Raw genomic sequence first — 24,347 nt, 5'->3', positions numbered from 1 at the left:
TAAAATTCGATAACCGATTTCATTGCCATTGCTATAAACAGCTTCATCACACACTTTTAAATTCTGGGCAGAGACACTGAAGGCTCTGAAATCACTCTTGACCTTTCAAAAGTTTTCTCGATAAGCTCGAGTAATCTATTTTTGTTTGGAAACATTTTTAAAAGAACGTAGGCACTTTCTGAAGACATCTGCAGTTGCTTTGGGCTGTAGCTTCCCAGCAAGTCCTTTTCCTCGCTACTCTTGTCAGAGCTCTCAGGGCAAAAGTACAAAATTTCAAGTCACAGACCTCCTTTAGATAATGAATTTTTTCCGCATATTCTAGAAAGTTCAAACCATATATTTGGCCAATAGAGAAGATAAAAGATTTTCTAAAAAACTTACAGTGGCGACTGGCTTTACCTATGCAGAGTTTTGTTTTTCCTCCATTGTATTTTTCTATATGGATTTTCCCGAATAATAAATAATTTTTTGTATACCCGACAACTTAGATCTCTCTTGGGCCCCTTTCTTCCCTTACCTAACCTAAATTATTGTGGTTCGAAAAGTTGGTAATAAGTTTTCTATCTTCTTTTCATAATTTGTTTCAGACATCTGTACACTCACACACTGATATCGGTCCGGCTCGGCGGAAAAGTATTTTAGTAAGCAATACCGGTCATGAAAATGAATCAGATCTTGGTTCTTTACACAGTTACGGTAAGTTTTTCTTTTTTCATTTTGAACAGACTTCCTGCCCTTAATCTTTTCGTCCATTAGCAATATCGTGGATAAGATGCGCGTTTTTGTAAAATATATCCAAGCTTCTTGATAGCTACAGTCCATAAAACTTTTTAAAATCCATATGTTATTGTTGCTAATGGTTTTTGCTTCAAATTGTGAAACAACAGTATCAAAAATTTTGGGCAAAACGAACTTAATCGGTTCTTTCACATCCCTACAACCTAAAAAAAGCTCGGGGCGGGTGATATCTAAGAATGTTCTTAATTGAAGTTGCAGTGAAAACAATTAACAAATTCATTGTAAAGATTTATGGCACCCATTATTGATAAAGGAGCTTACGTTTTGACTTCCATCTCACCAAGAGACTCTAATGTTCAGTTTCGAACATCTCTTAATATATATTTTGAACTTACACATAAAGATCGACAAAAATCCTTACTGCACTCGGCATTTGCATTGCAGTAAAATGCTTATGTCCACTTGCAAACCGAACAACTTCCTTGCGAAAAATGCGCGAATAATCATATTTTGAAACAATTATTCTCACTCCGTCTCCTTTATATGGTTTAGATCATCGATCATGTAGACTATCAGCTCTTGATGTTCTCAACACAAAAATCCAACAACATCAACAGAATCAACAGTTTCCTAATAATTTGGAAGAATCCTGGCTGTACACATTTTGCATAAAATGTCGCGGCGAAGAGAATACACCGTCCTGGGAACCGCCTCATTGGCAGAAAATATGCCCGTACCCTCTTTGTCCATCATTTAGACAATTCGCCCGCATCACCGTTCTCATACTGATTGGCGTACTGCTTTGGATTTCGGCTTATGTGATTATCGGCGAAACAGCAGCCCCAGGTGGGCAATTGTTTAGCCTGGTAGTGCTAACTGTTGCGGCAAATTTTGGAGGCTATATAATCTCATTGACTACTTTGCCTCGACTAATCGGTATGCTGATAGTAGGCATACTATTTCAAGTGAGTTTCGACTTTTCTAATAGTATAATAACATATAGATATAATATCTTCTATTGATTGAATTATTTTCTCTTTAGAATATAGGTTGGGCTAATTTAGATGGGGAATTCTCCCATGTTACATCGCATTTGCGTAAATTTGCTTTGACCATTATTCTAATACGAGCTGGTCTCGAAATGGAGCCGGATGCTTTTAAAAAGGTCTACAAGACTATTTTAAAGTTAGGTATAATTCCATGGATTTTAGAATGCTGTGTTATCGGAGTCAGTAGTCATTTTCTACTAAGCTTACCATGGGTATGGTCTTTTCTATTGGGTGCCATTGTAGCGGCCGTCTCACCGGCTGTAGTTGTGCCTTGCCTTTTTCGATTACGCACCAAAGGTTACGGTGTGGCTAAAGGTATACCTACGCTGATTATTGCCGTGGCAGGTATCGACGATGCCTTATCAGTAGCCATCTTTGGCATCATCAGCAGCGTAATGTTTTCGGATCGCGGTCTAAGCTATCAGATAGCCCAGGCTCCAGTCTGCATAGTGGGCGGTTTAGCCTTTGGCGTCATTTGGGGCTATGTGGCCCGTTACTTCCCTGAAAAAGGTGATCCTTATATAGTACCTTTAAGAACAATCATGTTATTCTCGGGAGGACTAACGGCGGTTTATGGAAGCGAAGAAATAGGCTTCGAGGGTGCTGGACCTTTGGCTGCTGTGTTTGCTGCCTTTGTATCAAATTTGTTTTGGTGCAAGCAAGGCTGGGAAGTTGAGGATAATCCTGTAGCCACAGCGTTCGAAATATTTTGGATGATCTTCGAACCAATTCTATTCGGTATTACCGGAGCTACAGTAAAGGTATGAATTTAAAGAAGAAAAAACGAATCTTCTTAAGTTAACTTCCACTCCTAACGACGAAAGTTAGACGTTTATTTTATACATTATTGAAGAAATCCAGAATGTAAAATCATGTCCATTCCCGATTTTTTTTTTGTGTCGAAAAATCCCCGAAAAATAGAGACTGCTTTTTTACAAGTTTTTGAAGTGAAAGATAAAGAAATGGTTTTTCAAAATTAAAAAAATAAACTAAAACGAATGCTTTGCACTTCAACTACTTCAAACTCAAAGACATTCGCGATCTAGTGCTTTATAAAAATTGGCATCAATAAGCAACTATAACAATAAGTAATTACTCCGAAATGTTCTATGTGTTGCGTTAGGTTTGACAAATATTACTTAATACGCAATATAGACGAGCAAAGGAAAACTCGATATATTCGGTTCCAATTCTAGTAAGTACTAGTCTTTAATATTTCTTGAACTCTATACCTTCGAAGAATTCTCTTTTAGCAACCAGCTTTTCTGACGCTTATATCTGCAATCCAATCAACGTCAACACAATATTCGATTGACTTTAATGCATCGTACATATAGATCATTGGTTAATCTTGAGTTATTCAGCGACTTTTGCTCTTAGCAAAAGTCATTAGAATGATTTCATTGCGAAGTGCAGAAGTTTTAAGAACAGTTAATCACTTATATTTGAGAACAATGAAACTAATTAGCCTTTGGCCTATAGAAGCTGAACTAATCTGTAAGATTTATTTTTTATTAAGGGTTCGTATTCGTTTTTCAGTACGCCGTAGGATCATTTTCTTTTTTCGCTTTGCTTTTTCCACTGCCGCTACTTTTTTCCCCCGCAAACTCAGATTCGCTTTTTATATCCGTCACCGAAAGATAAGGGTGTATTAATTTTTTCAAAACGCTTGTAACGCCCATAACGAAGCTTCAGAGACCCCACACAGTATGTATAATCCTGATCAGCACCAAATTCTGAATCAATTTAAGCATGCCCGTCTGGCCGGTTGTCCGCTTTCCCGTCTATCCACTTGTATAATCTCTGTTGCAAACATTCTTCTAACTGCAAAACTAAAGTTATCCGCTTTAAAATTTGGCAAAACCAATAAAAGTTCTTGCACGCAGGTTGGTGTTGCAAATGGGCCAAATCGGTGGAAAGACAAACCCACAGTACCACGTAAACGCTGAACTGATCCGTTTTTCGAGGAGAATAAAAGAATGGTTTGTTGCCTATTATTCATAAACTATAGCAGATATACGAGCAAAAATTTGAATGTATATTCTACGCTGCAGTATCTGCACAAAGATGAAAAAAACTCACTACGTCTAACCAATATTATAGTGCAGCAAAGTTTAATTTTTTTTCCACACCTTTATAACGCGCAGAAACCAGCGTCAACAGCCCCATAAAGTATGTGAATTCTATGGCACTTTTGAATATGGAGAGCACTTAAAAATGTCTCTTTGTTTGGCCGTCCATCTGTCCGTCTGCACAACTGTCCAGAATCTGTGGTAAACATTCTCCCAATAGCGGAACTGAAGATGTCCACTGAAAATTTCGACAAGGGCTTGGACGTAACATAAATTCGTTATTCATGCCTTTTAGAAGTTTGAGTGAAGTCCCTCTCAAATATATTAACAAATTTTGTGCAAAAATCTTTGGCTTTGTCCGCAAAACATTAATACGATTACAAACCGTGCTTTTTCATCAATAAACATTAGTAAGCATTTCGTTCCAACAAGTCTTTTGTCTCGCTATGGAAGCACATCAATGACTTTACTTAAAAAATTTTTATACTTAAGTTTTTCATTTAATTCTTACTTAACCGAAATACTGTATGTGGTTCGTTAAAGGATGTAATTTCAAAGATGTTGTAGAAAGTTCGAATGAAAAGGTAGCAAGATTTTGGAGTTAAATTACTTCGCTTTTTAAAAAATTCTCCTGCGTGTCTGCTGAAATCAAACCTTTGCCACTAGCACAGTAGTCTTTTTAAGAATCATTTAAGTCGAAAAAGGAAATATTAATGTTCTAAAGAAATCAGTGTAATGTTACCATTTAAAGCCTTTCTAAATTCTTTAATATTTTTTTAGATCGATGAACTTGACTCTGATATTGTTTCCGTGGGCATTGGTTGCCTTGTAGTCGGTTGCGTTTTACGCATACTGTGCACAGCAGGCCTTGCCTTCGGTGACCGGTTAAATATGAAAGAAAAGTTTTTCGTGGCGCTGTCTTGGATGTCCAAAGCCACTGTACAAGCTGCTTTAGGTCCGGTGGCAGTCAAGCATTTAGGTTCTGATGCCAGCGAAGAGGATAAACATTATGCATACGTTGTACAAACCATAGCTGTGTTATCGATTGTATTAACGGCCCCTTTGGGAGCAATTTTAATATCAGTAACAGGCACAAAATTGCTTACGAAGACTAAGCAGCCGCAGATTGTAGAAGGTAACATATATATTTGTATGAAACGAAAATTAGAAATTATAATACATTTTATTTGCAAAAAGGTTGGCGACGGAGCCATCGTCCGTCTATACGTGACATCAGTATTATCGACGAGGAAGAAGAACGCGAGGACCCTGAATTGTCGGAAGACAAAGAAACAGCGGACAACACACAAACGAATGCTCACATACCCAACTTAACGTTTACCTCAAATAGCAAGTAAAGGAATGTAGGTAGATTAGGAAGGTGCAGTCTCTTAATTGCCTTGAACAATTTTTATTGTGTATGTAGTTTTGCTGCAGTTGTAACCACAAGTTGATTCCAGATGAAAACGTTCTCTTAGAAATTGTTTAAAAATTACAAAAAAAAAAAAACTCATGGTGTAAATATTTAAAAGTTACGTTTATTAAAAAAAAAAAACTCAGAAAACTAAAGTAAATTTTATTTTTGTTATTTCATTTTATTTTTCTAATGATTTTCCCAAGATATCTTCCAATACCCGCACCTGTAAATTTTTCCTCATCAAAGTTTTCAGCCATGAAATCTATTGTCTCGACCAACAGAGGAATGGAATCAGCATCCAACCTCCGAGATAATCCCTCGCCACATTCGAAAAGGCAAATTCTCATCTCATTATCTCCTATGTAGCGATTTGTGTGTTAAGCAGAGTCTGCTAGATCAATTGCTTCCACATAACCTTACCAGATATGTCTACTGCCAATCGACCCATGAAAAATATAAGTAGTTGTCCTACTGATTCCTTCCTTAAACCTAAAGAGTTTTCTACACGTTCAACGAACGCAGGCATATATATATGAACTCCAAATTGTTGCATATTATTAGCCTTTTTGCTACCATGTAGAAATATATGATAGCAAGTGTTTAATAGTCATCACTAGCTCTTCGAATAAGCGCTCATCCACGTATTTTGAATTTCGTTGACTAAAATTAAATCCATTTAGCAGAGGGGCAACACCTTCTATGAAATCGCCAGCAAAAAGCGCAATGGCTTTAACATTTCAAAAACTTTGTGGGTCGAAGGGTTTTGTATAATATTTTTCTCGCAGTTTGCGGTCATTTTAGGGTCAACGTTACAAAAGCGGATCACGACCGCATTTTCCGTCTTCTAGTCTTACATGGAATTCTACAAACTGAAAGCTTTATGACAAACACTTTTCGATAGATGCTAACGTTTGATTCCCATCTTAATCAATAGATTGCGTTACGTAAAATTCTTGTTTTTCCCATTTGTGCACGGGAGGAAGCTCACGTATACAAGGAGCTATTTTCAATAGTCTTTGTTGACCGCTGATCTTCTCCACATCGTCGGATATGGGCCTCAATGACGCACAATGCTGTCTATATGTCTGCAATGGCTTCAAGTGACTTTTGCATATCGAAAGCACAAACAACAGTACAAGATATTTATATTATTTCAAAGAGAATACTTTGAACCATTTCGTCCATAGGGGCGTTATGTTAAAAAATTTACTTCTTCAATCCATTTAATTGTTCGTCTACGCGCATTTGATCTTATCAAGCAGTTAGATCCTTACCAAGGAAACAAATCATTTCAGTGAATCTCCGCCAAAAATCTCTGCTCAGAGGTAGCAGATTAATGAAATGGATCGCAAAATAATTTTATGAAATATTTTAACAATAGTGTTCATCCTGAGTCAGAAATTTTTTGAAGTTGCTGAAGGCAGGGGAAATTGGAAACACTTGTTACTTGCTGTGAAATTGTTTGGTTCAAAACACCTGCCAAGACCCATGATTTTTTAATTTGTTTCAAATTCACTGCAGTATTTCACAAATATATTATTTGCTTTTCTATTTAAAAAAATTATTGCTCACCTATAGTACTGTCAGCCGATCGTTTTCTAATCAATTGAGCTTGATTTTGGAAGATTCTCATCAATGTGTAACGTGGACATCTAAGTGAGAAGTTAAAAATTTGAAGGTTTCTGTGCTGCTGGGGAAATAGCTCTGTATGATAGGAAAGAAGGATCAACGGATTTTGCTGTGATTCAGGTTTTTTTTAATGAGGCCCTCAGGAAATGCTCTCTTTAGATAGTATTTATTTTTTTGAACAGATTTTCCTAATTGTTCATTTACTGTTAGAAAGAAAAGGTCATTCCGGAATTCTCTTATACTATAATAATAAAAAAAATAATTTCATATATTCTAATTGACATGTATTTAGAAATTTCTCATAATATATTTTATTCCAACTCTTCAGAAATTCGCACAACTAGTTCTAAAATGGTCGGATTTCTGATACGATTTTCAAAAGTATTCTCACTTAGTAGTCCAGCTGGTTCACGAATCCCTGCTACAAGCTTACGGCCGAAGTAATTGTAACGGTATGATCGTTTCTCAGAGTCAATTTTCTAGCCTTTTTATTATGTTGTGCGTTGTTTTTTAATAGCCGCATACGCAAATCCACAAATCTACTGACCTTTCTTTCATGCAAGTAAAAATTAATTACAAATATCAGTTTTGCTCGCGGATCTTTAAATATCTATCAAATAATTCCTTTACTATTTTCACTCATTGCTTTTGTTCGGTTGGATATAACGCTTCTTTAGAGACGTCTGCAAAGGCTTTAAACAAATACTGTACAATGCAAGTCTATATAATGCAAGTCTCTATATAATGCGACTTCTAATCTAAATTTCATTCTCGGCCTGTCAAAAGTTTCACGCAAAGTCGCTGCGTAGGTTGAGAGATGTGTTGATATATTTCTCAACAGTTCCTCATTGTCATCTCATGCACGATCCAAATAACAATTTTTCAATTCTGGCAATAGTTTCCGGGTTTTTAAAGGTGTTTGGACAGACGATAAAAGTATAGCATTTTGCTTTTAATAATCAGCTTTTTTCCGATTATTCCTTTCCTTTAATTAGAGATTAGACAAAGGCTCTTTGATATATTTCTCATATGTTGAAGGATATTGTCATTCCAGAACTTGAAATATATTCACCATTTCCTCGATCACTTCAGCATCGTTCAACGTAATTATTTCGGTATCTTCCAAAGTTTGTGTCGTGCGAATATTGTTTTACGAAAGGCACAAATCTAGAAAACGATTGAAACAGAAACTATAGTAGAAAAATGGCATGAAGTGGCATGTATTTCAACTTACTTGTCATTTGCTGAGCGAAAATACGACGAATTTGCAGGACATTTAGAAAGCGTTCTAGGAATTTCTTTCACACTTTTAGACATTACACCATAGTGGCGCTTCTTATATAGTCAATGTCCGCACTTCCATTACATTATTCCGCCAATATATCACTTCTCGTGATTTGCGTATTAAAAATCCTTATAAAAAGCTTCACAGCGGAGCGCAATAAACGGTGAAAAGTTACCGGCCCAAAGTTTACTTTAAGAAATTTACTCAATTTGGTTTTAATTGGTGCCAATTCCGTCTATGGAAGGGACGTTGCGAGGAACTAGTAGCAAATTTTTGATTCGAAATATTGGCCGTCTAGGCTACAAGTTTTTATCACAAAATAGATCCATTTTGCGTCTTACAAATCTGGGGCGGCATTTCACTAGTTAGCTTTCACCATCCATAAAGCTATTTTGTTTATAAGAAGAAATTATTTTTAGTCACTTCTTTTTTCTTCCCAACAAAAAATAAAATAAAATTTCCCGACAATTGAAACTCGTTTCGTTGTTTCTATTGTACTTCATTTACAAGTTTATTTGTGTGGCATTATGTGAGCGTAACGATGATCGTGGTAAATCCTATGAGCTAGGCTGATCAAGAGTGAAGTGCATGCGTGGCATTTAACAATGCTGGATAAAGCAAGCTTGTCGTATCGAACTTTTCAAACAGATGCAATCCAATCAACATGCTCTACATAGTAAATTTCATTTGCACGCTGGGGAGGAAATATATTCCGACGATTTTTGCAATCATTTGCAAATAGATGTGGTCTCTTTGTATATAATTTTTTTAGTTAAAATGATTACTTCGGGTTTGCAAATTATCTATACGCAGGTAAGTTAAAATGAACAATACTTTTTACATTATATTAAAAATTAAATATTTTTCTTAAAGGGTGAAGTGGCTTTTATCCAAAATTTGGTGTACTATGTTGAAAGAGCTTATCGTAAACCAGATTAAAGGTAAGGGAGCAAGAGGAAGAATTGAATTTCAAAATATTTGAGCTTTAAAATATTTGACGATAATAAAGTCTGTTAACTTGTGTAGATTACTTAAATTGCCAGTCTTCTTAATATAGACTGCAATCGAAGGCGACCGCGAAATCCTGCACAGTTAGGCCATTGTTTCATCCCTCATTGGCACATCAATTAACTTAAAGTTTATCGGAATCGATAACGTGGTTGCACTCCGTAGGCAGTATAGTTTCCAGCAAAATGCAGCTGCAAATCGTACCTGTACTCCTTTTTTTAGATTAGCAGTCGCCACAACAGAAGACAGCCATTATAGGAAGTTGCCTACTCTCCATGGACGAACTGCAACGCGACTAGTTCTCTTGTCTCGTTCTAAATCTGAATTATGGGACGGAAACCTTTTTTAGAAACATGTATACCTTTTTTACTATTTTATTACTATATAAATATTTTAGATGTTCCAACGATAAACGGTTTTTTGATTTATTCCAAGCGCCACCAAACCATCTCCACTACGAAAAATTTTTCTTCCCGAGTTTTTGGGCAATTTTCACTAGTTTTTATTTCTATTAATACCGTTTCAATTTTCCCATTTTTCAACCACAACTGCAATTTTATAATTTTAATCACAAAATGTTCTTCAAATTACAGCTTATTATTATTATGGTATTGCGCAACCAAATGAAATGCTTACATAGTGAGAATAAATAAATAAACAAATTGAAAATAATTCTGGGTGCGACTAAATTGTTGCTCAGCTGATAACTTCAAATGTGTGAAATTGCTTAGTATCCACAATTGCAAAGAATTGCCAGGTCTTAAATAAACGAAAAAGTGTTGTTTTATAATCGCATGTGGGTTTGAGACTAAGTTTTTTTTGTTATGTTTCTTATTTTCATGTCATTTAGATTTTTCGGTGTATTTTGGACACAAACCAAACATTTAAGAGAACACAATTATTTTTGGAACAAAGAAAAAAAAGCAGGAGAAAACAGGGAATAAAAACGATTTTTTAAATCTGGAAGTTATTTATTAAATTTTGTTTCATATTTTGTTGTTTTAAATCTTTTTTTATTTTATATGAATTGAAATTTTGAATTGTATTGAACATTTTGTGTTAAAACGCAAAGAACAAGAAATAATGACGTTCTACTTGCAATATGCAATAAAATTTACTTTTTAAATCGTTTAGTTAGAGTGTAAAGAGTAACCCTCAAATTATTAAACAAATAATAAGGGCTAATAAGGTTTACAATTTAGGAGTTGAACTTTCTATGCATGAGTCAGCGAGTTCGTAAAAGATGCTTAGGCTAACGGATATGGCAAAATAATCTCTGGTTTTTGCAACATGTTAACGCATGTTCGCATAGTCGTTCATGTTTCAGTAAAACAAAATTTAACATTAAGTGTATATGATAAAAGCGACATCGAATTCCTTAACAATTCGCGTTTTCAACTTCGCCTCACTATTGTAAATCATAGAGACCATAGAGATATACTCATTTTGTCAAAATAATGCGCCAAAACGACCAAAGGACATGTCCAGAATGCAATACAAACTGAGAACACTTTTGTTCTCGAAAGTAACAAAACTAATTTTTGTTTTATCATTTATAACCTGTAAGGTACTCAGTAGGCGATCCTCCAGTACCTACAACTAAGGAAGTCAGTCATGCCCATCTACTACTATGAGGTGTTAAAACTCCACTTTTGTTGTCTTTTTTGCCGAACGTAATTATATTCTACACCATTTGTGGTAAACGGTATATTAAGTTAATAGCGATTTAATTAAGAAGGTCTTAAGAGAGCGCCGCATCTTTCATTACCTTTATTGGTTAAGAATCATTTTCTGAATTGATTTAGGCTTGTCTGTTCGTAAGAAATCTGTTTTGCGTTCAACCTACAAATCGCAATGTTTGATATTTTCACGAAATTCGGCATATTGACGTGTCTTGACCCAAGGACAAACCCTATTGAAAATGAATTGGATCAGATCATTTTCGTGACTATTCCCCATATTGTGCATTATATGGAAATGGAGCGCTGTCATATGAAAAATTCTTGCTCTTTACAAATTTCTTGACGAAAATCGCTAAGTAACTGTAATTCGTTTGAATCGGATGGTGTGGTGTTTTGAACGTCGTCATATATAGTCCTTTCGACAATTTGTAAGCCTTTACATGCGAAACGGTCTAATTCTACCAAATCTGGATCTTATAAATCGCAAGCTATATATGGGTAATAATGCTAAGTAAGTATGCATACGTCTTAGTACTTTCTGAAGAAAACAGATGACTACTAAAAAGCTCATCGGCGAGAAGATTGGTTTTGCTAACTTTGGACAGCGTTTATTCACCTTTTGGGCCCGATCTTCTACATAAGATATTAAACTAGACTATTCTCCCAAAGGCCAAATAATGCAAGTAGTTGCTGCTGAGCCTGAGAGAATCGTGGTGATCTCTTAAAATACGTAGGGTAAATGGTGAAGTCGCGGAACATATTTAATTGCAACCATTTTCAAGGTAAGTAGTATTAGAAGATGTGGAGGAAAGTCGTGTAAAGCAAGCGATGTTTAAAATATTAGGAGGTAGTAGATATTCTTGACTGACTCAGACCAGGCACAGCATTGCTCATGTTGCATTCACGCATGGACAGACTAGTCGCTATTTTCTATGGAAACACTTTGTCAAGAATGAACGCCTTTTACACTATTTAAGATACATAACGAAAGGTATTTAAACTTCTTTCGAAATGGAGAAAAATGTTATTTTGTAGATTTGGGGAAGAGAATGAATTTTAATGATCGAATATTTGGCAATGTTTACTATTTTATTCTATTACGGTGAGAGAGTGTTGCGGCATAAAAGTCTTAATAATCACCTAAATCTCATTCACAGCTTAAGCAACGGTGGAGAAAACTTTGCGGCCAGATATCAAATTGCAAAAGTTACTAAAGGAGATGGAATTTGATGAACATAAAAGAGCAATGGAAGGTCGCATAGCCACCTTAATGCAGACGTTTTAACAAAACTCTTAACAAAAGATACACATGGTACATGCATTCATTGCTAAATATGCGATTTGAATTTCGACATTTGACAGCTACCACAAAAGTCAAATAGATAGAAAAAAGCTAACACTGACAAATCTATGAGCTTTAGAGAAATTGCCTGCAATCTTCGCACATATATTATGGAAGCCGTGAACTGATACCTACAGCGATCATCGGGAGGTATAGTTTAGCAAGATTTGGTTCTAGAAGTAAATGTTAAAGAAAATAAATTGTGAAAAATGTTATGCCCAACGTCGGTAGCAACCATCTTCTCCGAAATTACGCAGCAAGAACGAGTTAAAATGCGGAGAATGTAGAGTTTTTTAGAAAGTTTGTTTTTCCCCATTTTTATGAACCTGAGCAACCTTCGGCAACCGCGTACAGAATAACGTGCAGATAGACATATTTGTCGATTATTGAATAATTTTTATTTCATTAATTTCTTCTCTTCATTGCTACTTTTTACCTGAATAAACATCATCAGATTATAAATTAAACAAGCTATTATTATTATTGGTTTTCCGTTATATTTTCGAAGATTATAAATTAAGAAGCTAAGCCCGAAACATCGGTTAATAAAAAGGGAACAATAGAAAAATACTTTTAAACCCGTCGCATACGCGCTTCGCAAACGAAATGAAATAGATATCGAGTCAGAATAATACAAAACGATTTGTCATATTAATTTAATAATGATTTTAATTTAAATGACTTTATTTTATATCAAGTCTTCTGCACACGCATTTGTCCCATTGTGAAGAGACAAACAAGCAGTGTGAATTTTAAAGAGGCAAACAGCAATATTTCTATAAAATGAAGCAATTCACCCTTAGTGCTTATGTGCAAATATATGCTTTGTTGTTATTGTTGATGCGGTTATTAATATTTAGTCTACATTAATAAAATAAAGTCGAGATAATCCTACTTTTGGCCCTCAGTGTCATCAAATTAACAATAATTCATCATTTATTGTTGTTGTGTTGTCATTCCTGACTGTCTTTTGTAGGGAATTGATTTTTTCTTAACCTTCTTGATGGCGAATGATTTGGGAAATCATAGACTACTTGGATTTTTAGTTCGCTACGTAAATCTTGTTCCTCTCCCCGCACATTCCACCCCACTCATTCTACACGCATACGATAATTTCATCTTTCAGCATCTGGCCAATGTCATAAATAATTTATTTACTGCCCTATGTATAGACGTATGGGTACGTTACCGTAATGTTTGCACATAAATCTTTTGTGCTTCTCCAGAAGCTGAATCATTTGATGGCAGCTTATATTTTGACTGCCTTTGCTTTGTTCTCTACAATTCATTATTATATTCTTTTACCAGAGTTTTTTTTTTTTTGTATTGCATTTAAAATCTCTTAAATTGAAAGCTTTTAGAAGAGTTTTCTTATTTTCCGGTATCCGAAAAGCCTTAAATTAACTAAGTTAAAGAAGATACGACAAAGAATACTTCCAAAGAATACTAAGTTTTACTTACTATGGTTTATACTGCGACATAGTCAACCTTGACTTTGGCTGATAAATTAGTTTTAGAAACGTTGCTTCTGAGAGAACAACTTTATGAAAGAGGAGGGCCTTCTCTGTCGATATTTGAATTTGAGGAATATTTTTAAATATTTTGAAAACGCCTCAAGATTCAAGTTCTGAACGGTTGCTTTCGAAAATGCTACGGTTACTCTTTATTCACAAAAATTGAAGCAATTTTATCATGCCCAATACATATGCACAGACAACAACGAGCACAAGCATGAATATTTGCATAAAAAGCTATGAGAACGATGGAGCTCGTGTTGGGGCTTTTAAAAACATGAGAATATTATAATTTGAAACATAATTTTATGGTTTTTGGTCGTTGACAAAATTTTTGAACAATAGAAACTTTACCAACAAAGCAGAAAGCAAAAAGAGCCATGTAAACAAGAAAAGTATCTTCGACGAATTTCGGATACCCTTTACCTAAGGAAGCGGCATGACCGTCGGTTGACCATTGCATCTATCTTTTGTATGTAGGTTAAATTACTCCTGAGGCTTGAATCCATCCAGAGCTAGTACGCAGCTGGATGTATACTTTTTCGGGGCTAAGAAGTTGGCTTACTTCTTCGCGAACTTTAGCGCAATTAATTAAGTAATCCATGAATTTTTCCAATTTTACAATAGAATATCAGAGATCATTTCTATAAGCGATGGAAAAGATTAAATTATTAATATACTCTCATATAAAAACTGCACTAAAATTTATTTAGGTAAACTTGAGTTTGCTTGCGACATGTCTAGCAAGACTATTAAGAGAATTGCACCCGTCGAGCTAACAACTAATTTGTACTAATTAGAGGAAATGTAAAAAGTTTTCCTGTGCCTGCATGGAAAAGGGTAGAGGAATTCACAGAGAGATTATAATGTTACGTAAAACTTTAGTAATTTAATTTTATGTAAGCAGCATGACTAATAGTTTTAATTAAGTTTTTAACAAAAGTAAATAGCGTATCTCGATAGTAAGATGATGCTTAAATTCGCGCAAAGGTTAGCTCGTTCTTTATTAGAAAAACTGCGTATTGTGCTTTGGAAGTGCAGGACCGACATATAGAAAATATTTATGCGCGGTCAGAACGTCAACGTAATGTCAATGTGTCATTAGCATCTGACAAAAGTTTGAAAAAATAAATTTCTCAAGTCATACTGAAAGACTTTCATAAAAAGAAAAGACTAGAAATGCTACACAAGGAGTTGAAGACGCTTCTTTCATTCAAAGTATTGCTCATCGCCATTTCCACATTTTTTCAACCTGTCGGATGGTTTGTAAAAATATGATTTGTTTTGTCTTTCGCTTGTTTTTTTAAAACGCCGGCTTAGTTCAAGTCGATCAATTGTTGTTGATTGTGTTTAGTAACATCCTTTGCATCAAAGCTTAGTAGTTAATAGTAAACCACACTTCCTTAGTCCCACCAAACTTGGAACGTTGTCGTCCTGACAAAGCGATTCACTACCGCAGTCGATGTGGATTGATCTTGGATTCCTAAAATAACTTCTTTCACTACTTTATCCTCAGTTATGAAGCAATGCAAAGAAAACATGTCGTCAACGAAACGCACCATGTTCGTTGTAAGAATAGTATTTTTCCCTTACTATTATGATCGCTTTTTGCTACATGCCGAAACATAAAAAAAAAACGCAACTTTGGACATGTATGTCCTACGCGCATGGTAGGAGCTTCTATAGGCAATTACTCGCTTATATTTATATGCTTAGCAACCGTTAGTTTTGTTGAAGAATTGATTGAATCGAAGAAATTCTTACTTTGTGATTATTCTATCCTTTTAATGTCTTCAAGTCTTCAGAATTTGTCTGTTGCACCTCACAAATATAATGCGATTGTGCAGACACTGCGTTGTTTGCTGAAGCTGGCAATGAAAATGTATCATTATGTAATAGATGTGGTGTCTTGGCATTTAAATGCATTTGATGCAGACAGCTTAGATTCGGACAGCTTATTATTATTATTATTATTATAATTTTAGACGAATGACATAAATTCTTAGACTAAAAAAGAAAAGACATTGAGCACTAGCAACACAGGCTATCGGCTCTAATTTATAAAAGTACATTAGATATCGATAAAGTAATATATTGTATTGATATTCCATTCTGTAGCTGCTTGTAGAATGGTCATAGGGTTAATCGTTCCAAATACAATACTTCTAACCAAAGTAAAGGTAAAGTTTAGGCAGTCACAGTGAATGTGCTTTTTCTAGTGAGAATTTGCCCACATTGCAGATTGCAGTTTGGGGAGGAAGATTTCTTCAAGATGCATTGGTGAGTGGCAATTGTGCGACCAAGGCGAATTCTCGAAAATGTTTGGTTCTTGATTTTCTCAACATTTGTTCGATACAAAAGTGGAGTTGATTGAGGGTTAATAAAAGAGTAGTGCTGATGATGGTATGGTAGATTTTCATCTTTAATTTTCTCTTTAACTTTTCTTCCAAGGCATCTTTGAAAATCCAACTTTTCCATGACATCATCCATAATTATAAGTGCAGAAGCGGCATAATTCGCCACTCGATCAGCCTGCTTATTTCCCAATAAACCGACATGACTAAGTACTCATAAAATTTTAATTTTTTCTCTGGGTGTTGCAATGATATTCATTAATTTTTTGATTGAGCTCCATCTCGAAGTCGAAGTATTCCGTATAGCTTTTAACACAGGCAAACTGTCAGTAACAATGACGGTTTTGAATTTGTTTCTATGGAAAAGGATCGCAGCGTGAAGGATAGCTCTGGCTTCGATTGTGAAAGTTGAAGCACTTTCGTGAAATATGTGATTGACAAGAACCTGTCCTGAAGCATCTACCACGGCACAAGCAGGTGGCAGACTAGAAAAAAGTTGTTATTGCAGAATTGAAACCTAATTGGGATTTCTATAGAATTAGACGTACAAGAAAGTGCACAGAGGAGACAGTAGAACAAACCGTGGAAAATCAAAGATTGGCGTAATCCACTTGAGATAGTAGTGTGCGGCATAGTAAACTAATACTGAAATTAATATTCGAAGCACAGATTTTTTTATGTTTAGTGTATTTTCAGGCATATCATTTTTCAAATAATCTTTGATGTTTCGCTTTTAATCTAACGATATTAATTCACAATCAATTCGAAGTATGCGAATTAAGGACTTACATAACCCAGAGATTAAAGGGACATTAGAGACATGAGCATATATTTAGTACTTCAGTTTTACTAAGGAGCGTTTATTGTTCATTATATATATTGAGGCAATTTTGAACCGAACTAAGTTTTGTTAGTAGTACTTAGAAATACGTAATAGACAGTCAGGTATTCTAGACCGGGACAATGAAAAAATTAAGATGACAACTTCATGTTTGTATAGCACCCATTGATTACATGTCAACATTGACATAATAGGTTGACAATTCTCAGGAAAATTGAGAACATTTGAAAAACCAAAAAAAAATTGACCGGAACTTTTTCAATAGCTATGGTTACGTTTACAAATTTCTGAACATTGACCAAAAAAATAATCTATTTCGGGTAATTACAGAATTTGCTTGGTCGAATCGGTCTGGTGTTTCGTCAACTTTTACCTCTGAAGCAGAAATTGTCCGTGAATGAATTTCATCTGCGGCAGTTACTAAAGTTCGAATTCGAGAATTCATTGCAATCACAATTGGAATATTAAGGTATAATATTCGAATATATCTGAGTTTAATGAATATATGGATCAAACTCAAAATCAAAATATTCACAACTTTTATACCATCGGTGTCCAACAGTTTCGAATGTAATGGAAGATTCATTAATTTCATCCAACAAATATAATAATCAAAAAGATGAGAGGCTAATGGAATTTTGCTTTCGATGTTGAGAAATATTCATAGGCTGTCGAGTAATATCAAGTTACCGCACGTTAAAAGTTGCTCAATGTCGAGAATTCTCAACTCAAAATGGAAAATTACGTACGCGGCGCCTCGAATGGGAACCGTGAACCGACCTATGTTTGCATGTAAAGATCTAAACCTTCGCATGAATATATTTCAATAGAACTTAACATTATGGTAGGAAAATGATTGCGTTCAAGAATAGCAGAACTCTTGACAGGTCTTCTGTTCTTGCTTGAGCTGCATTCAGCGTTAATCATTGAAGTCTGCCTGCTCATCATGGTAATTAAAGAATAAAATGAGAGTAAGGCAAGTAAAATATAAATGGGACATCTCTGGTAAGATTTGTTACAGTTGCGTCTACACGGCAGGGTTAAAACCACCACGTGGTTCGTTTTACGAAAGGAATAAAAAAGAAAAAAAAAAATAAGAAGAAGAAAAATCTGATATTTTCAACTCCCTGAACGCAAGCACGTAAATCTCAACGGTGCTTAGCAACTTGTTTGACTGATTTGAGAGTCAGAAAAATCTCACGGTCTTCCAATCAAATCCACTCATAAACCTGTTTTAATGGATTTGTTCATTTTTCAAAAAATTTGTATTTGTTTTCTTTTTCAGCGGCAGGTTGCATATATCGCAAACTCAATATTAATATAATCACAAAAGTTGAAAATCTGTTTGCGATTATGGATGTATGTGTGTTTGCGTGTGTGCTGTCAAACCCACTGTCCTAATATTCATTAAGTTCTACGCATAACTTCGATTCCTCTCCTATTTCCACATGATGTTTGGATGTGATTGTTTCTTCGCTATACGGCATATACGGGTATGTATTCGGCACGTGACTTTATGTTACGCACTTTGATTAAATATCATGCAACCCTTGTTTAGCTTAATTTTTCGTTCGTATTCGGTCTGGTCTTTTACCGCCTTGTTATGAGTATTATTTACACTTGACACCCACTATCTACGTATACGGAAGGCGTCCAAACAATCGTATATATGTTCGCTACCAACGCAACCCATTGCTAATGCCATGTTATTCACCAGCGACAAAAGTGGTGGCATACACGTTGTTTACTTTATTTATTTTTTTTCTGAAGCGCTGCCGTTGCTACACCATTTCCATTATCCACTTGTCGTTTCGTACAATTCAATTTCATTTATTCACCAACACTTGAAAAGTGTTCACATCCATTTTTTATCCTTTCACACACTGCGCGCATCTTTCATATCTTTCAGTTTAGGATTGCGTATTGAAGTTTTCCTTATTCGCTTTTCCTACGTTTTTGATCCTTTTATCTTATCATTGTTGGATTTGATTTCACAATTTGTTAAACGTTACTTGCATGGTTATCCTCGACGACGATAACGAACTGATTGCGCTCAACAACAAATTCTCAATCATAATAATACGAAAGTTAAAAATTACTTGGTAACAAGAATTTAAGAAACTTTTCCGTAAGACGAAAACTTATCAAGAATTGGGCATAAATGCTTACTGCATTTCACTGTGTTAGACCTCTGGCAATTTGAAATAAACAAAGATGATAAAGAAAGCTTTCGATTTATAATAGATTTGATATTACTATATAATTGGACCGACTTCGCAACATGTCCGCGAGTGAATAAACACATATATATACGTACAGATAATCGAAAGGTTCTTCAAAGCTTAGTCGAAGTAAAGTATATAAGGTTCAGATGAGTTATTTAAGTGTGCATTATTCAGCTGCATACAGAAAGTGTTAGCCGATAGACAACATCTTAGAGAGCTAACCTATAAAAAGGTTATAACGAAAGTGAAATAATAGATGCCACTACAGACAGTTCAAAAGATACTTGCGAGGTAAATAATTAAAGATTTCTTAGTGTTGTGCAACAAAACGTGAATAGAAATTTAGTGCAACAAAATGGACGGAGCAAAGAGAAAACGGCAATAAAAAGTAGATGAAACCATTGGACCATTAAAAATAATTGAAAATATCTTTTATAGAAGAATCTGCTTAACTTTAACTTAATGAAGTCGGTCAGATGTATTCATAGAAAATCGTTTTTATTGGCATTAATAGAATATTGTGACGGATCGAACAGATAAATCTTATTTTTCTAAAGATTATATTTATCGCACAAAGCGCCGGGAAAGGGTTCTGATTTTAACAGTTCGTGCTGCAGTGATGTAAATAAATCTCTTCACACTATCTCCAAGATCGACTAGGTACATAGAGTTAGGTTCTTCGACATAAACACGCGGACAACATCTCACATTTAATCAAATCCTACCATACACTTGTTTTTTTTTTTTGTTTTTAATAAATAATTGATGAAATTAAAGGAAGTTTTAAGAGAACTTATGCAAATAATAACGTTGTCAACACTGTATTCCTGAATATGCTTTTTGATGAGCTGCTTCCCTTTTCCTGATGCCCAGCGATAACGCTCTGTGCGTGACAGAGATGCCTACTTGTGCATTCAAGCAGATGACTGTACCTTGTTTCACTCGTTCTTTTCCACCAAAACTTTAGGCAGCACAGAGATATAAACACAATGCTTAGAAGAAGTAACGGACAATCTATCTCCTTCGGCGATGTCACAATAGAAAAATGGACAAAGCTTATTGTTTTGGGCATGTGAATACAAAATGATATTTATTGGACAGAGGACATATTGGAAGTGTTGAAAAATGTAATCAAGAGGCCAGCGTTTTTAAAGCGACGCATAAAGTCTTCCACTGCAGTCGATATTCGCCCCAACTACACAGCTTATGAACGATCACATTTATGCCACAATTTGCATAGATGCCAAGCTTCAAAATCTTACTTGGAGCATATAGCGAACCGTTCAAGGCGGGGAAAGCGTGTCGTAAATATGCGCAGGCAGGTGCGGAAACGTGACTCAAAGACCATTAATGAGTACTTTTCTTCCGTATGTATATGAAAATAGAAATTAAGCATAGAAACTATAAAATTATCTGCAAACTTAAAAGTTAAGTAATTTCGAAGACGTCATACCCGTTATGTGGGCGTATACATTGGCGACAACATTGCTAGGGTTGTGTTCAAAGTGCATTTTCCTTCTCCCTCCCGTTTGTAGAAATTAGGTTCTACGTCGAAGAAGCTGCATTTGTTGTTATAGTCAACTGTCTGCTCATGTTGAAGACACTTGCCTTGCTGAAAGCATTTGTCGTGCTGAAGCCCTAAAGTCCTAAAATAAGTGCTGAGGGCAAATTATAGCTTCAACTTGTATCTTGTGTCTTGAAAACGTTTATTGTAACCGTGCTATTGGTGATAAAACATTGCGCGAAAATATGCCCTTAGTTTAAACTAATTCTTGAAAGTATAGTTATATAAATAATAATAATAAATAATTTATTACTAGATACCTTAAAGACCAAAATCAAATTATGCAGACATAAAATATTCATTCGCTCATTCATTTCCTTATACAATAAACCAATAAAATGTAAAATTAATTTTAACCCCTTGATAGCCTTGATGCTTCAGCATCAAATTAATCTTCATAAATCACAAATCAACATTAACTACCAAAGAAATGCCGAAAGATTAACAGCAAGCAAGCAATTGCAGATATATTCGGTAGAAGTATATAGCGCCACACAACCGCACCCCGATATTTTCATAATGAAATACCTACACTAAGCTATCTGAAGTGTGAATGTGTCTGGTTGAATTGGAGCAACCAAACAAGTAATGGAAACAATGCTAAGATTCCAAATAATGACAAAAGCAATTAATTTACGTTAAAGACGACGACATAAACCTGACACAAAGGCAAACACACATTCAAACACTCAAAAGCACGCACAAACCTGTGTGATAGTCGAGCACAAAGGCAGGTAAATAAGTAGTAAGGTATTTTTTAGTGATACACAAGCGAATGCAAATGCTGGCCATATGTGTGGGAGCCATCAACATTCAAATGAAACGTAAGAGTCAATCTTTAATTTGGTGCTCTGCCGTTTGATTGTATACATTTGCATTTCAGTTTTGAGGTTAAGTGAAACAGAGAAAATGTGCGAGCAGTGCGTTATATACATCTGTCGCAAAAGGAAATTTTTGCCATGCCACCGTTAGGCGCACATAAATAGTAATTAAATTTCTACAATCTGAGTGAAAAATTTAAATTCCAACAAATAAGCGACAAATTTTAACAAAATAAAAATGTGTAGTGTACACACTACATACACATTACATTAGTAAATACTGCACACATTTTAGATCCGTTTGCCTTCCGCCCTCCTTTTGTAATTACTGTTAGGTATCGATGTGTTAAAGAGATGCTTTCAACAAAAGTCTGTTTAACTTTAGACGTATAAAGTAAAGTTGCCCAACGCGCAGTTCACACAGTTTCGAAGCGAGTCAAACAATTCTCAGTTTCATAAACTTTTCTTGCTAAATTTCAGCAATTACCGTACACATAACCAACCATTCATGCCTTAAAAGCAAAGTTTAAAATTTAATCGAATGCCTCATAAATTAAATGTAAAACTTATCACGCCAAGCACTGACTCTAATGGTGTAATTGCTGTAAATCTCTTTTCTCCTTTCGGGAAAATACGAAAGGGTTAACTTTTTCTCTAGACAAGCAAGGGGAGGCTAACATATTTCGTATAGTCGTTGCTTACAAAACACCTGGCTTATGGTACTAAGCAGTAGCCTGTTATTGCGTTCTTCGGTTTTCAATTAAAATTGTTAAATGTAATCATTCGTTTTTATACCATCTTCTTTGCTCATAAGCTAGTTGATGTTACAATCGATTAAAGGATAGTTTGTTGCTCGAATTGAAAGTAATCTCCTTATGGCTTTTATAAGAAACTTATCTTTCCATACCGAAAGATTTGATCAAGTCCGTAAAATCACAAAAGCATATGTGTTGTGAAAATATGTCCATGGGTGTGAATATGTATGTGCTTGCGCACTTATATAGAAACACAAATCTATTTCTGCGACAAATGTATTACATCGTGTGCAGATAAACGATTGCAAGACAAGGTAGACAAAGCGATCTGCACAATACATTGATCATTAGAGTTCGTTAGTAATTCACATCAATTTAACTTTTTTGATTTCATAGACGAGTAGCAGACACTTTGAAATTCAAATTTCATTGTGTGCAAGCGAACCAAGAGCAAAAATGACAAACCTCGTTTACCAACGCACGCATCCATTGTAAATAGATCCATTGAGATTTAGAGACCGACCCAGAAGAATGTGCGCAATCCATTGAATTGATTATATATACGTTGGTTAACCAGCTTTCACTTGGACGCCGTAACACGAAAGTCATTCAGTTTTCCAATATAACACAGAGCACATCTCGCAGCTGTTGTCCATATGCAAAACAAAAAAAACTAAGCTCGAAAATGAAACTTGGCTTCCGTCGCTGATAATTAGTATCCAGGCAGCACTAAATTAGAAAGGGGTGGAGAAGATTGAAAGACATTTGTGTGAAAAGGCACTCAATGAAACGCTAGTTTTTCATTTTCTGAAAAGTAGCTTAGAAATAAATACAAGACAATTATTTTTCTACTTCTCATTAGTGATTTGAAAACATAGAAGGAATCAAAGGAAACCAAATTTGTAATCTTATATTTGAGCCATATGATCGCAACATATTACGCTTGCGTTCCTGTCGCATTTCCACTCATTGTTCCTGTCCAATCTGGTACTTGGTCGGCGGAGCAGGCACTTCATCGAATGCGACACTGAATGTGGTGTGTGTGTGTGATATCGCCGTATCCATCTTAGGATAATCGCGCTAAGAAAGATGTGATCATTCACCGCATCCCACTTCCTTCTCCAAACGATTATATGCACACTTTCGATTTTTAATTCGTGTCGCTATCTCTTCGGGCGAGCGAAAGTATCATGAAACTACATACGGTAAGAAAAACATTTGCTGTGTGCGGTTGTTAACCAGTTTATCAAGGTTTATCAACAAACCTTCAAAAAGCTCACAACCACTTGCAGAAACAACGCTTAGCAATCAAACAATACTTTGAAATGTTCGAACAACATCTGTAACAGCAAAGCCAGTTATGCATTGCTTTCGAATTACTAATGAAGAAAAAGCCACATTACAATAAGAATTCTCAGAAAATTGAAGGAAAGTGTTTCACTGAATATCTGCTCGCCACAAATGACATAAGGCCTTGCTCCTTGCGCAAAATTAGACTTTCTAAGATTCTCTGTCGGAATAGCTGTAAGCCAAACAGCGTTGTAATACTAAAACTGGCGAGAAACCACGACCACTGCTTACTTAAGCAGTTCGTGTTGTTGTGTCTGCAACAGTTGATTAAAATTTTCCTTTATGTGGTTGTAGACGGTTGAAATCAATTTTTCAACATTTCTTTCAAAAAAAATAATGATTGATTTGCAATTCTGAGGTGCAAAGAATTCACAAATCCCGCATCTCAATGTTCGCAGATTGCAAAAAATTAAAAAGGAAGGTATGGAAGAGGAAGATTGCAAAAAATTGTGGTGGAAAGTAAACTTAATAAAATTAATATAAGTCCTGCGAAGGAGATGTGCATTAATGGCAGTCTTCGTTTACCCTACACCAATTGTGGTGGTTAAAATGTGTTTCTTGTGATCAACCTAAAGACCGGAGTTGCGTGCTGATAGGTTTTGAGCCAAGAATAAACACTATTGAAATGGTTCCTCCCACTCCTTATTTTGAAGAATTGTTGCACGATTACCTCTATTAAAAGACGTGGTATAAGGTGGGTC

The 24,347-nt window shown here is 35.3% G+C and overlaps 1 protein-coding gene and 1 long non-coding RNA gene across 13 annotated transcripts in view; one reads left to right on the top strand and one right to left on the bottom strand.

The window, feature by feature from the left end:
• LOC119640645 (sodium/hydrogen exchanger 9B1) overlaps positions 1 to 5,375 on the top strand; it is a 71,959-nt gene extending 66,584 nt beyond the window's left edge. For all 11 annotated transcript variants that reach the window (XM_038038824.1, XM_038038833.1, XM_038038829.1 and 8 more), the window contains 5 exons: positions 588 to 696; positions 1,291 to 1,703; positions 1,781 to 2,548; positions 4,640 to 4,994; positions 5,057 to 5,375. In XM_038038824.1, coding sequence (XP_037894752.1) covers positions 588 to 696; positions 1,291 to 1,703; positions 1,781 to 2,548; positions 4,640 to 4,994; positions 5,057 to 5,217 — 1,806 coding nt within the window. In that variant the 3' untranslated portion in view covers positions 5,218 to 5,375. The remainder of the gene's footprint in view (positions 1 to 587; positions 697 to 1,290; positions 1,704 to 1,780; positions 2,549 to 4,639; positions 4,995 to 5,056) is intronic.
• A 1,585-nt stretch (positions 5,376 to 6,960) lies between these two features.
• LOC119640646 lies at positions 6,961 to 9,730 on the bottom strand. Of its 2 annotated transcripts, XR_005247694.1 has the most exons (4): positions 9,580 to 9,730; positions 8,140 to 9,518; positions 7,297 to 8,072; positions 6,963 to 7,146 (listed from the first exon to the last, which is right to left on the bottom strand). It is a non-coding gene; the product is annotated as an uncharacterized LOC119640646 (long non-coding RNA). The 2 variants fall into 2 exon arrangements; XR_005247693.1 differs by having other exon boundaries at positions 6,961 to 8,072.
• Between the last annotated feature and the right edge of the window lie 14,617 nt (positions 9,731 to 24,347).

The sequence above is a fragment of the Glossina fuscipes genome, unplaced genomic scaffold, assembly GCF_014805625.2.
Source record: "Glossina fuscipes isolate IAEA_lab_2018 unplaced genomic scaffold, Yale_Gfus_2 121, whole genome shotgun sequence".
Taxonomy (NCBI): Eukaryota; Metazoa; Arthropoda; class Insecta; order Diptera; family Glossinidae; genus Glossina; species Glossina fuscipes.
Note: the sequence above shows the minus strand (reverse complement) of the source record. Positions and strands in the feature narration are given on the sequence as shown.